Source organism: Grammomys surdaster, unplaced genomic scaffold (assembly GCF_004785775.1).
Source record: "Grammomys surdaster isolate TR1022 unplaced genomic scaffold, NIH_TR_1.0 271, whole genome shotgun sequence".
Classification (NCBI taxonomy): Eukaryota; Metazoa; Chordata; class Mammalia; order Rodentia; family Muridae; genus Grammomys; species Grammomys surdaster.
The window spans coordinates 3,367,129-3,379,647 of record NW_021604712.1 but is presented as its reverse complement, the minus strand read 5'-3'; the positions used below and the strand labels follow the sequence as shown (position 1 = coordinate 3,379,647).

Sequence of the window (12,519 nt, the reverse complement as noted above, 5' to 3'; positions counted from 1 at the left end):
TTTTTAGGAGGCGTACTAGTACTTGGACTTAGCCTACCTACTGCCTCACTGTTTGCATACACTCTTTCTCGTGAGTGCCATTTCCTTTGCCTCGGTGCTGTTAGAGAACTCAGCTTCACACACACTAGGCAGTCACTCTGCCACTGCACTACGCTACTCAACATATTTTGAGGACATTTCTTTTCTTTATCAACTTGTTTCTCGTTTTCTTAGCCTTATTTATTCCTTTTTATTGAGTTGTTTAATTGATTTCCAACCTTTATGTTTACTTACTAAACCAGTCAAGGTACCACTACGCTTTTGGCCATGTGCATAGTTTTATGTGGTGTTGTCAGAAGTCTTAAGCACCCTCTAATTGCAACCTTGCAATGTGCATTGACTAATTCAGATTTTTTTCTTTCATAGCCAGGTTGTTTGATATTTCTTTGTTGCTTCTCTGCTAATATACAAAAAGGAGATTTCAGCACTGTAACCATACTAAAATGTCTGCCTCTATGGACTCTACTGAGGTAACCTGAACCAAGGCATATGTATTTGAAATGTTAAGCAGTATTGAAATACATTTTCCAGTTTTATGCTTGGATAGACACACATTGCACTGATTTTTTTATTTTCTAAAATTTGAGAATTATACCTTGAATGTGTCTAAAAGTTATCTGATAATATGTTGATAGAGATAAAGATGGTAACAGGTGTTCTGCTCAGAAATTTTATGCTCTAAAGCATAACATGAAGTGCTCACTTACAACAGACTTTACCGAATTGAGGCCTCATGAAGCCAGGCAGAGTTACTTTTAGTCTGATTACATTTGGAATTTTTATGTTTATTTTGTTTAATCTTTCAGTGCCAGGAATGATAGAACATCAAATTCCCACTAAGTTATAGTCCTAACCCATGATTTTTAAAAAAATACTTAAAGCTGGATAGATGACATTTATTTTTATTCTAATCTTGTATATTAAGAAATATTTCCTCTCTGAAATAAAATGTGAAGTCTTTCACACACAGGGCTATGTTTCTTATAATCAGAGTAATAATTCATCCTGTTTTGAACTCTTAAAACATCCATTATGTGTTATATTTGTGGCATGTGTCTTATTCATATCTATATACTATACTTTCCTGCTTTACATCACTGTTTTAGATGTCTCAAAGCAGAAAAAATAAGATTTTACTTTGGCTTAATGTAAGAGATTTGTTATTTAATAGGAAAATTCAATGCATGCAAGATATAACATTCTGAGCACATGACACACAGCCTAGTACTCAATATGTTCTTGTTTTAGATCCTTGGGAGAACCCCATCAGACACTCTCACACTCTCAGCCTGATGGACTTGACCCAGTGTTTGACAGACTTTACCCAATATCATTCATAATACATGATACATCGTGTTTGTGAAAACCTCAAGATGATACCAGTTCCCTGATGCTACGGCAGAGCGGAGCTAATTGACTTCTTACCTTATTTCACCATTGCTTCAATTACTATGTATACTTGGAGAAGTACATAATAATAATTGAACATTTATCCGGAAAGATGATGATTTAGGAGTTTGGAGAGATAGCCCAGTTATTAAGACCTTGTACTGTTCTTCTAGAAGACCCAAGTTTGGGTACCAGAAATCAAGTCAGGTGACCTACAACGGCAATTATCTCTAGAGTACCTACCCCTCTGGCACCTGTGGTTACTTGCACTCATGTGCACATACACTGCTCCTTCATACACACATCCATATAAAAGTCACTTCTTTCACCTACATGAAGATTTAAGTTTTAATTATATCCAATAATTGCCCAAGCGATGTATCCCTTTCTCCTTTTCATCCAGCCTGTACTCCAAGACTGCCCACATTGACGTATGGACCAAACCTACACCCCCCTCAAAACAAATGCTGGCATCATTCCACTTCTAATTTCTATATTGATCATAAACTTGTTAATGCGATCTAAAATTTGCTATTGTTTTACTTTAATGGCCAAAATCCCATCCATCCTTAAAACAAAGAAACAAACAAATGAAAACCTATGATTACTCATGTCTCTTACCTTGCAACAACTTCACGAAAAATCCAAATAGAGATGAACATGGTATTTATTTGATAAAAGTAATTGCAAAAATTTGTCCCATAAAGCTAATTAAGTAAGGCTGTTAGGAAGATAGGTCCTCATAGCACATACCTATCCCCACTATACACTGCAGCTCCAACAAGCATCAGGGAGACCATATTTCTGGATACAGATTGCTTTGTCCTGGTGGGCTGTGCTTGCATAAGGTGAGTCAAGTTTGTTCCAAAATGCATTATTTCATTGAGCTGAGACAATGGAGTTATTTTCATTTTGGGGGATTAGAAAGTAATAAAAGTATATATTTTATTATTAGGAAATAATATGAGTCAATATGCAATATCAGCTGTAGTAGTGTTTCTTTTATGGACATGTGTGCCTTTGCATTTTGTGCATGAATGTTTAGAGTTACAACATACTCTTGGTGGATATTTTCTTTGATGAGTACTTAGTATCCTTCCTAGCTCTGCTGATTAGGTGAAAGTCTCTTTTTTTCAGATATTAAGGTGGCTATACCTGCTTTCTTCTGTTCAGATTGAGTCACTAAAGTAATTTGTACTCAGTACAAATTCGCCCAGTAGATGACATTGGAGAGCAACTACATTTTGAAGATGAACTACATTTTAGGCTAGAGAAAAAGCTGGTCTGAATTTGAGAGTATTAGGTACACTTAATTGAAGACAGAAATACTAAATAAATCTAATTATTAGGAGATAGTGTCAATGGTTCCAAATATTTTGAAGATAAAAGTGCTTACTGTCATCCACTGCATTTATTATGGTACTGATTGGAGATTACAGAGCAAAATGAAAATGATACAGCATTAGATATCCGATTATAGTATATTCTAACAATGAAATAATCTTGGGTTGTAATTGATTAAAAGATTCTGAATATCTATGTGTCACTTTTACCATTACTATGAATTTTTATTAAAATTATTTTTTCAAGCAATGTGTTTTGATCCTCCCTCGCTCAGTCCCTCCTAGATGTTCCCTCCGTCTCCCTCCCACCTTACCTATATGTTGTTTCTCCTTTTCTTTCAGAAAAAAAAACAAGCAACCCTCCAAAAACTCCCACAACAAAAGCAAAATGAAATAAAACTTTACAGAACCACTAGTGAATTGTTTTGAATTAGCTAACTACTACTGGAAATGGGGCCTGCCCTAAACTGTGCTTAATGACCTGTGACACTCTATTAGAGAAAAATGATTTTCCCTATGCTAGCAGGAACCAATTGTAAATAGCTTCTTGGTTATGGGTGGGACCCACTGTCTACTTCCCCTTCTCAGTGCTGTGCTTAACCTTATGCAGGGGTTCTGCATTCTGCCACGCTCATTGTGAGTCCAATATGTGCATCAGTCCTGTCGGGTTTGAGAGACAGTTTCCATGGAGTCATTCATCACCTCTGCCTCCTCCTGCCTCCTCTCCTGCCTAGCTCCTTGAACCTTGAGGAGAGGGTTTTGATGAAAATATCCCATTTAGGAGTGTATGCTTCAAAATCTCCCACTATCTGCACATTTTCCAATCATGGGTCTTTGTGATAATTTCCACCTACTGCAAAAAGCTTCACCCCTGTAAGTTGAGTGAGTCACTGATCTACAGGCATAGCAACATGTCATTAGGAGTCATTTTGTTGCTTCATTACTTTAGCATAATAATGAGAATTTTTTCCCCTAGACTCATAAGACCTAGCTAATCTTAGATTCTTGGCTACTTTAGCAGGGTTAGTTATGGGTTCAATCTCATGGAGTAGACCTAAAATCCAGCAGGAGGTGATTTGTTATTCTTATGACATTTTTGGCACTATTGTACCAGTATATCTACCAGGCAGATCACAGTTATTGATCACAGGGTTTGTATATGGGTGCTCTTGACGATTAACTTCTCTTTCAGTATCTTTCAGAGAATGTCCCAGTGCTATGAACCCTAGCCATGAAGTTAAGCATGAAGTTTCTAGTTAGGTACCAGTTTTGATGTTTTCAAGGATAGAAATAAGTGTGTTATTCAGCAATAGCAATTCACTTCCAACACATCATGGAGAGTAAGAGCTGAGTGGTTTTGGGGGTTTCCATGCAGCCCCATTGACCAATAACTCAGAAAGATATAGCTCATACTTGACAGTGGAGCTTTGATTTGGTGACAAAAGAAGCTTCTACAATAGTAGGCTTCCATATCGTTTTTCAAAGGATGTTTGGTATCAGCTATCCCTCCCTATGTCTCCTCCTTTAACCTGACATTCTAACTTCCGCTCCAGTTAGTCCTCCTACTCTAGCTTTCCTGTCCACAGGAATATATTCTATCTCTTCATCCTTTGAAGATCCTCTCCTCCCTGCAGTCCCTTACTAAGTATCTAATCTCTGTGGTGGTTCAGATTGCAGCACACCTGTTGAAAACTTAAAAGCTAAGATTCACATAGAAGAGAATACATATTTGTCTTTTGAGGTCTAGGATATATCTCATGATTGTTTTTTCCTAGCTCCATCTATTTACCTGTAAATTTCATCATTCTGAACAGTTGTACAATTAATGTCCCATTGTATAAATATAGCACATTTCATTATCCATTCATCTGTTGACAGATATCTATGATATTTAATTTCTGGCTATTATTAATAGAACAGCAAGGAACATGGTTGAGCAAGTGTCTCTGTAGTAGAATGTAGAGTCCTTTGGATATACATCCAAGATTGGTATATCTGGATCTTGAAGTAGATCTATTCCTAACTTTCTGGGAAAATGCCACATTGATTTTTCACTGAGGCTATAAAAGTTTGCACTCCCGCTAGCAATGGAGGAATATTCTACATGTAGCCATTCAGTTTGAACACAACCAATTGTTGAAAATGCAGTCTTTTGTCAAATGTGATTTTTGGGGCTTTTTGTTGTTGTTAAAAGTATCAGTTATCCACAGATGTATGGACTCATGTCATTGATCAATATGTTTGTTGTTTTGCCAATACTATGTTGTTTTTATTACAATAACTCTGTAATACAACTTAAAATTTAGAATATGATACCTCCAACTGTCTTTTTATTACTGGGGATTATTTATGCTATTCTGCTGGTGTGTGTGTGTGTGTGTGTGTGTGTGTGTGTGTGTGTGTCTGTGTGTCTGTGTGTGCATTTGTGTTTTTCATATGAAGTTGAAGATTGGTTTCTCAGCTTCTATAGAGTTGTGTTAAAATTTTGATGGCAATTATAGTGAATTTCGAGATTTTCTTTGGTAGGATAGCTGTCTCACAATATCAATCCTATCAATCAAGGGAGCGAGGGAGCATACTTCTTCTGGTAACTTTTTCATTTTCCTTCTTCAACGTTTTAAAGTCTCTATTATACAAGTCTTTCCCTCGCTTGGCTACAGTTCGTTCATGATTTTGAGATGTGTTAACTGTGGAGACTTGATTTGTGTTCAATTATGTGATTCCATGTGCTTCTAGGAAGAAAGTATATTTTTTTTAAGTGTTTGAATGGAATGGTCTGTAGATGTCTGCCAGGTCCATTTGACAAATGAAATTATTTAACTCTAACATTTGCTTGGTACAGTAGTCTGGGCTGGCATCTTTACTTCCAAGCCCTTCTGGCTCCCAGAATTTCTACTAAAATTCAGGTGTTATGCTAGGGAGCTGGGTTTATATGCCACTGTTTTACACTGTATCGTTTATTGTCCTTTCTTTCTTATACCTTTATTGTTTTTATTATTTTGTATTATGGGTAATTTCTTTTTCTGGCCCTGTATATTTTGTCTTCTATATATTCTTCATACCTTCATAGGAATCTCCTTCTAAATATTGGGAAATTTTCTTCTACGATTATATCAAAAATATTTTTTAGACAGAGTTCCCAAAGAGTGTAGGTTGGGTAGGAGGAGGGGCTCCTGCACACACTGGCTGCTCTAATAGCAAGAGTAAATCTGGAGAGTTTCGTATGGGAAACAAGAAAGATAGTTACATTCTCCTACCTGGTACTAGCCTAGTGTGACCACTGACAGCGGTACGGGAAGGTGTCTCTGGTGAAAAGTGTTTCTGTAGATCAGAGTCTGATACTAAAGAACGGAAATGGGCTAGAAAGGAAACACTATTTTTTTTAATTGAAGAGAAAATAAGCATATACACAGATGTCTCCTTGACCTTGAATCTTCTATTCTAATGTATATTGAATACATATTAGAATATTCACCTATCAAGTATATGAATATATATTAGAACCTATATATGCCTCAACAATTCACCAGTACTGATGAATATTATAATTTTAATGTATGGATTTTTAATTTTGTTTGATTTTATGTGTATTGGTAATTTGTATCATGTTTATGCATCACCTGCAAACCTGGTGCTCACAGAGGCCAGAAGAGAATATCAGATCTCCTGAGACTGGGGTTACAGGTGATTGTGAACCACTATGTGAGTGTGGGGGACTGAACTGGATCTCTGGGAGAGGAGAGTGCTCTTCACCACTGAGCCATCTCTCCAGCCCCAATGTCTGAATTATTGAATTGCCCGTTCTCCAGGTAGCACTTTCACCATGATTGAAAAAGCTCCAATGCATATGAGAGAGGTCAGAGGGAGGAAAGAGATAGGTTATATTGAAATTATATTTTAATTTCAAAAAGGAAAACACAAGAGCAAAATTAAAAAATAAATCCTGTAGTTGAGTTTAGCACAGCCTCTCTATTCAACAGTTTTATATGTACTTCAGCAGCAGGCTTAAGCACATTAACACTGAGAAAAATGAGAAGTTGAGGCAAATTCTCTATCTTAGACTTGAGTATTTTTAATGCACTGTACCTGACCTCACTGAGCTGGCTAGTTTTATGTCAACTCGACACAAGCTACAGTTATTTGGGAAAAAGGAATCTTAGTTAGCAAAATGCCCCCACCAGACTAACTTGTGGGCAACCCTGTAGTGCATTTTCTTCATATTAGTGATTGATGTGGGCTAGCCCATCTCTCCGTCTGTGGTGCCATCCCTGGGCTGGTACTCCTGGGTGCTCTAAGGAATTGGCTGAGCAAGCAAGCCATGAGGAGCAAGCCAGCAGGAAGTACTTCTTCCCTGGATTCTTCTCCAGTTCCTATCTCCAGCTTCCTGTCCTATTTGAGTTCCTTCCCTCAATGATGGACTGTGATATAGAACTGTAAGCTGAAATAAACCCTTTCCTCCAAAGTACTTTTGTTGTTGATTTTTTGTCAAACCATTACAGTCCCAAGGTAAGACACCTCTAAATGGTGAGTGGAACTTTAGCTCATGACTTAGGTAAAGAGAAGACAACTGCACAAAATTATTCCCATTAGATAATTAGTATGTTACTCATTATAAAATGTTTTAAATATAAAATAAAGTTGGATATTTTGTAGTAGGGAACATTGAACCTAGGACCTCTTCCATGGTAGGCAAATGTTCCACCACTGAGTTCTAGCCCCACAACTCCTTTTGTGCTAAGTCAGGATTTCTTTTATTGTCCAGAATGGTGATAATTAACTCTACATCCCAAGTAGGTCTTGAAGTTGTGATTCCCCTGCCTCAGCCTATGCCTCTGGGATTATGGATTGTGCTACCAGAGCAAGCTGTATATCACTGAATAAAGTTTTTATTATCACAGCAGTATATCACTGAATAAAGTTTTTATTCCCTTATAAAGTAAATAATAAGTTGCATTGACTCCCTTTTCTTGATTTCCTCACATAATTTAAAAATAAAATCAGGAATCAGCCCTTTTTCTAAGAAATATAAAATATAAATCCTGAGCACTTTCTTTGATACTTAATTCATGGAGATTTAACAAATCTTCTGGGATAGTCTCACTCTGTGGTCCTAGTGAGCTGCTTACTCTAGAGTTACTATTTCTTGTCAAACCCCACACCCTTGATCCCCACTAATAGACATATCAAATGTCCCTCTACCCTTCTCACTCTCCGCTTGGTTCCTCCTTGTTCCTGCATCCTGGCCAGTCTTCTGGACCTCTATTCCAGCTTTGTTCCTGCTCATCTACCAATCACCATCAACACATTTCTCCTTCCCGAGCCAGTTTAAAGCCCTGCTTCCTAACGTCTTCTGAAATGTTAATCCATCTCTCAGAACATCTTGTTTCTCAAACTCTCTCAAATACAGTTCAGTATTATTTGATAATAGAATAAAAATTAAATAATTATTGGATTATGATTTCCTCTGGTTTTCTGTGGGACTTTTGGTTTTCTGTGCACAGATATCTCCCAAGATATATATATATCCCTCTCCTGCCATGTCTATCTTGCTGGTCCTAATTGTACATATCATAGTTGTATAAACACAGTCCTTTCCTTCCTTATGGCATGATGCTTGATGAGGGTTCACCATGACTGTCTAAGAAACTCTGAGGAGCTCAGACTCCAAGAGGAGACTGTCTATGTTAAAACCTTGCTTACTAGCCAGCTACAGTACAAGATCATTTGTGGGCCTTTGTTTCCTAATTCATAAATTGCCAAAAATGAATATGTAAGGCTAAGTTTGTTAGAAAACCAATGACTTAGCATATTAACTACATTGAGTTTGTCAGGCATGTCACTCTCAAGGAACATAAACTAAAGAGAGAAAAAAAAACAGAGCTAAATAGATCTTTAAACAAACCCTCCCAAATATAGTTCAGTATTATTTGATAATACAACAAAAATTAAATAATTATTGGATTATGATTTTCAGTTATAATGAGAGTCGTGACATTTAAAAATCTCACTTATAATCTACATTCTATTAGGAAATAAATTAATTTGAAAAGGTCAATTTGTTGCAGGTAGACCACCTGATGTTAAGAAGACGCAGATCTACCCTAGGATTTGGTCATTTTCCTAATCTGTCAGTCAATGAATTAGAAGTTAATATGAATCAAATCAGTTGTAGGGAACGGCAGCAGCAGAGCCTGCCACTCATTGCCATGCCAGTGTCCCCAGGACAACTAAGAGGATTACAGTCTGGCCAGGCTGTTATGCAAGCAGAGCCTGCTAAACTGCAGCTTTCCTCTGATTGTATCACATGCTATTTGTATTTAAAATAAATAAATAAATAAATAAATAAATAAATAATGTCTTACAACTTTTATGTCAACTTAATACAAACTAGAGTCATTGTGAAGAGAAAACGCATTCGAGATGATCCCCAACCAGATTCTTGATTAAAGATTGATGTGGGAGGGGCCAGTTCACTGTAGCAATGTTATCCCAGGGCTGGTAGTCCTGGATACTCTCAGAAAGCAGGTTGCCTAAACCATGAGGAGCAAGCCAGTAAACAGCATCCTTCTAGTGGCTTCTGCTCTAGTTTCTGTCTCCAGGCTCCTACTTTGAGTTTCTGCCTCCATTTTCCTTAGCAATGAACCAAAATGTACAACTGTAGAACGAAATTAACATGACCCACCCCCCTATCAAGTTGCTTTTGGTGATGGTGTTTTATCACAGCTATAGAAACCCTAAGACATGATGCAAACCTGTGGTTCCCCATGCCTCACCAAATAAAAGTTCAAATACTTTAGAGACCTTGGCTCTTGGCTTACAGTGTCCTGCAAGGCATGCCCTTGTCCTTCCCTACCTGTGAGTCATTTGCTACTCTATAAGTCACTGTGTCTGTCCCCTCCATTCCACTAATTGTCTTCCTAGCTGTCTCTGGATGTTGACAAGCAAAGTTCTTCCTTTGAATCTTTCAACTTAATTATCTCCTGCCTCTATAGTTCCCAAATACTCACCTTGATTGCCCTGTCATCTCCTCGAGTTGCTCACTGAATGTTCCCTTTCCTGTGCACCCCTCACTGCCACACAGCCTTGGAGACCTTATCTCCACTTTCCTATATTCTCGGTGGCCCAGTGTTGTGTTTTTATCATGTAACATTGTATATTGGTTTTATTTTCATTTTGTTTCTGTATCCTTGTATCATATAAAGAATGGAATTAAGTTATATGGGAAGAGGAAGCTTCCTGAGGACAGCATTAGAGCACCGCTAGCTAAAATTGCCAGCCGCACAATGAAAATTCACCAATGTTTGTCAAACAAATAAATGAACACGAGAATCTGAGGCAGTTTGTTCTCATGCAAAACTCGACTGTGGAGTTTGGTTTGTGTTTAAAGTAGAAATTAACTAAATGTGTCTTTCACTAATTTTTTAGTTGAGGAGAGACATTTTGAAAAAAGCAATCCATCAGTTTAGTCAACTGTTGTGTCCACCAGGAGTCCATGCCCTTTAGGGTCTTTGTCAATGTGTAGGGACTTCTTTGGTTTTCACAACAGCAGAGACAGACAAGTGCTACAGTCACCAGAAGCCAGGAATCTGCTGGGTAGCCCAAAATACACAGGGAAGCCCCATTTAGCAAGCCGTCCAGATCACAGATGTTAACAGCCTTGGTATTGGGTCATCCTGATGTAGCTAGATGTCTACATCATCCTCTTTGATGGTCTGAGGAGGGACTGAAGGAGAGACAAAGGCACAGAGATCTAGAGGGACTGAAGTAAGTAAGCAAAGCCAGTGTCCAAATGTTTTCTGAACAAAGAAAAAAGATCAAGGGTTTCTAAACTTTCCAGGTGTATTCACAGGTAAAGGAATAAAATATAATTCAGATTTATACATTAAAAAGTATAAAGGGGGAAAGTGAGGAAAAAATGGAGTGAATGGGGAGAGGCAGAAGGAGAGAGAGGAAGAGATGAGGAGGAGTGAGACAGAGAGAGGAGAAAGAGGAGAGAGAAAGGAAAAAGAGTGTGTGCACATATGTGCACATTGAATTGTAAGGGATGGTTTGGCTTTATATCACCTCTCTTTAGACATCTTTTAAAGTGTGTCCCATATTTCTGCTACATGTATTCTTTCAGGAATATCTGACAAAGTTGTAATAAAAAGGGGAGAATTCCCAAATTGCCATCTCCTCTCCATGAGCACTGCTGTCTGCCACGGAGGGCTCAGAGCATTTGGCAGGGGCCGGCAGCAGCAGCCAGCAGCTGCTGCATCCGTTTTTCTAGGAGGAGCATCAGGGATATGAGAACTTGGGGAGAAATTAACCAAGCGATCAAAAGCAGACAAAAAGATATTAAGAGGTACAGTGTTCCCCTCCCTGTAAACACTGTGTGAGCAAGATGAAGCTTGTAGTTAGATCACAGAGTACACAACCACAAAAAAATGTACAAATGGCTTTGGAAAAGAAACAGTGAAAGGAAGAAATAAATTTTCAGATTTTGGTGAAGCCATAATGACTGTACACCAATTGCAAGCAAAACTGAAATGCTTGCTTTTATCCAGTTCATTGGACACATATCAATATCCAATCAATAGCAAAAGAAGTAGATACTAAATAATAAATAAATAAAAGAGCAATTCACTGGCCACTTCTCCCCCTTCACTCTTGTAAGCACTCTGGGGTGCTTTCTCTGATACTGTTCTTTGGTTGTGAGCCTAGCCTTTAAATGCTGAGCCATCTCTCCAGCCCTGGGGTGCTTTCTCTATGGCCTTTTATAACTATTTTATTCATTCAGGTCTTCATCTTTGCTGATCCTACCTAGATTATTGAAACACTCTTCAAGGGACATCTTTTATTTTCTTCCACAAAATATTTTATTTAAATACTTCAATATTTTAAAGCAGATGTAACAGAGAGAACTTTAGAGGAAATGGTCTTTAGGAGAACTGAGGACAAACGCACAGTAATCAACAATGAATCTAACAAAAATGAGCATAGATGAAGTCAAAGAAATCCATGCGGATTCCTTATCAATGTGTAGAAAATTTGACCACTGAGTTGGATTCTTTGAAGTCAGTCCAAAAGTGGCAGTCTGAGGTGAAATGAGGTCTGACAGTGTATTGAAAGATTGGCCAAAATGTCTGATTGATTGAATAAATATTAAACCAACACACAAAAAGCTATGTCTCTTTGTATCTAAAATAGGAAGATAAAGAATAAATAGTATTTTCCAGAGTAACTCCAAGACTGACAAAGACAAAGTGAGTCTAGACTATGGAAATTCTGACTTACAAATTGTTGACTAATGCAGAAGACTTACAGACAACAAGGGGATGGCAACTTTTCCAAGAAAGTCCGGGGCCTTGTCTCCATCCTCATCAAACACTGTCACTTCCAACACATCATGGATATCTTTAATAGGGCTGAAAGTGAAGAGATTAGGTATTATACACAAAAACACACGAGTGACGATCGCTCCGTGAAGATCTGAAAACACTTGCACTAATTAAGTCTGTGTGTCCTCAGAGTATAAAACTATCATTTAATTAAACTCCAAAAATTAAATCAAACTGACTGTATTCCCAGACCATCCATCATGGAAGGTTCAGATGTGCACATGATGAAAGAAGTTAACTTTCTTACTGTGGCATTTTCCACACATGTGTGCACTCAAGGGCGGTGCTGTTAAAGAAGTAGGATATAAAAGAGAGACGGAAGGAAGGAAGGAAGGAAGGAAGGAAGGAAGGAAGGAAGGAAGGAAGGA

The 12,519-nt window shown here is 37.8% G+C and overlaps 1 protein-coding gene across 3 annotated transcripts in view; it reads right to left on the bottom strand.

The window, feature by feature from the left end:
- Mctp2 (multiple C2 and transmembrane domain containing 2) overlaps nt 1–12,519 on the bottom strand; it is a 225,234-nt gene that overhangs the window by 92,198 nt on the left and 120,517 nt on the right. For all 3 annotated transcript variants that reach the window (XM_028776708.1, XM_028776709.1, XM_028776710.1), the window contains one exon: nt 12,076–12,178. In XM_028776708.1, coding sequence (XP_028632541.1) covers nt 12,076–12,178 — 103 coding nt within the window. The remainder of the gene's footprint in view (nt 1–12,075; nt 12,179–12,519) is intronic.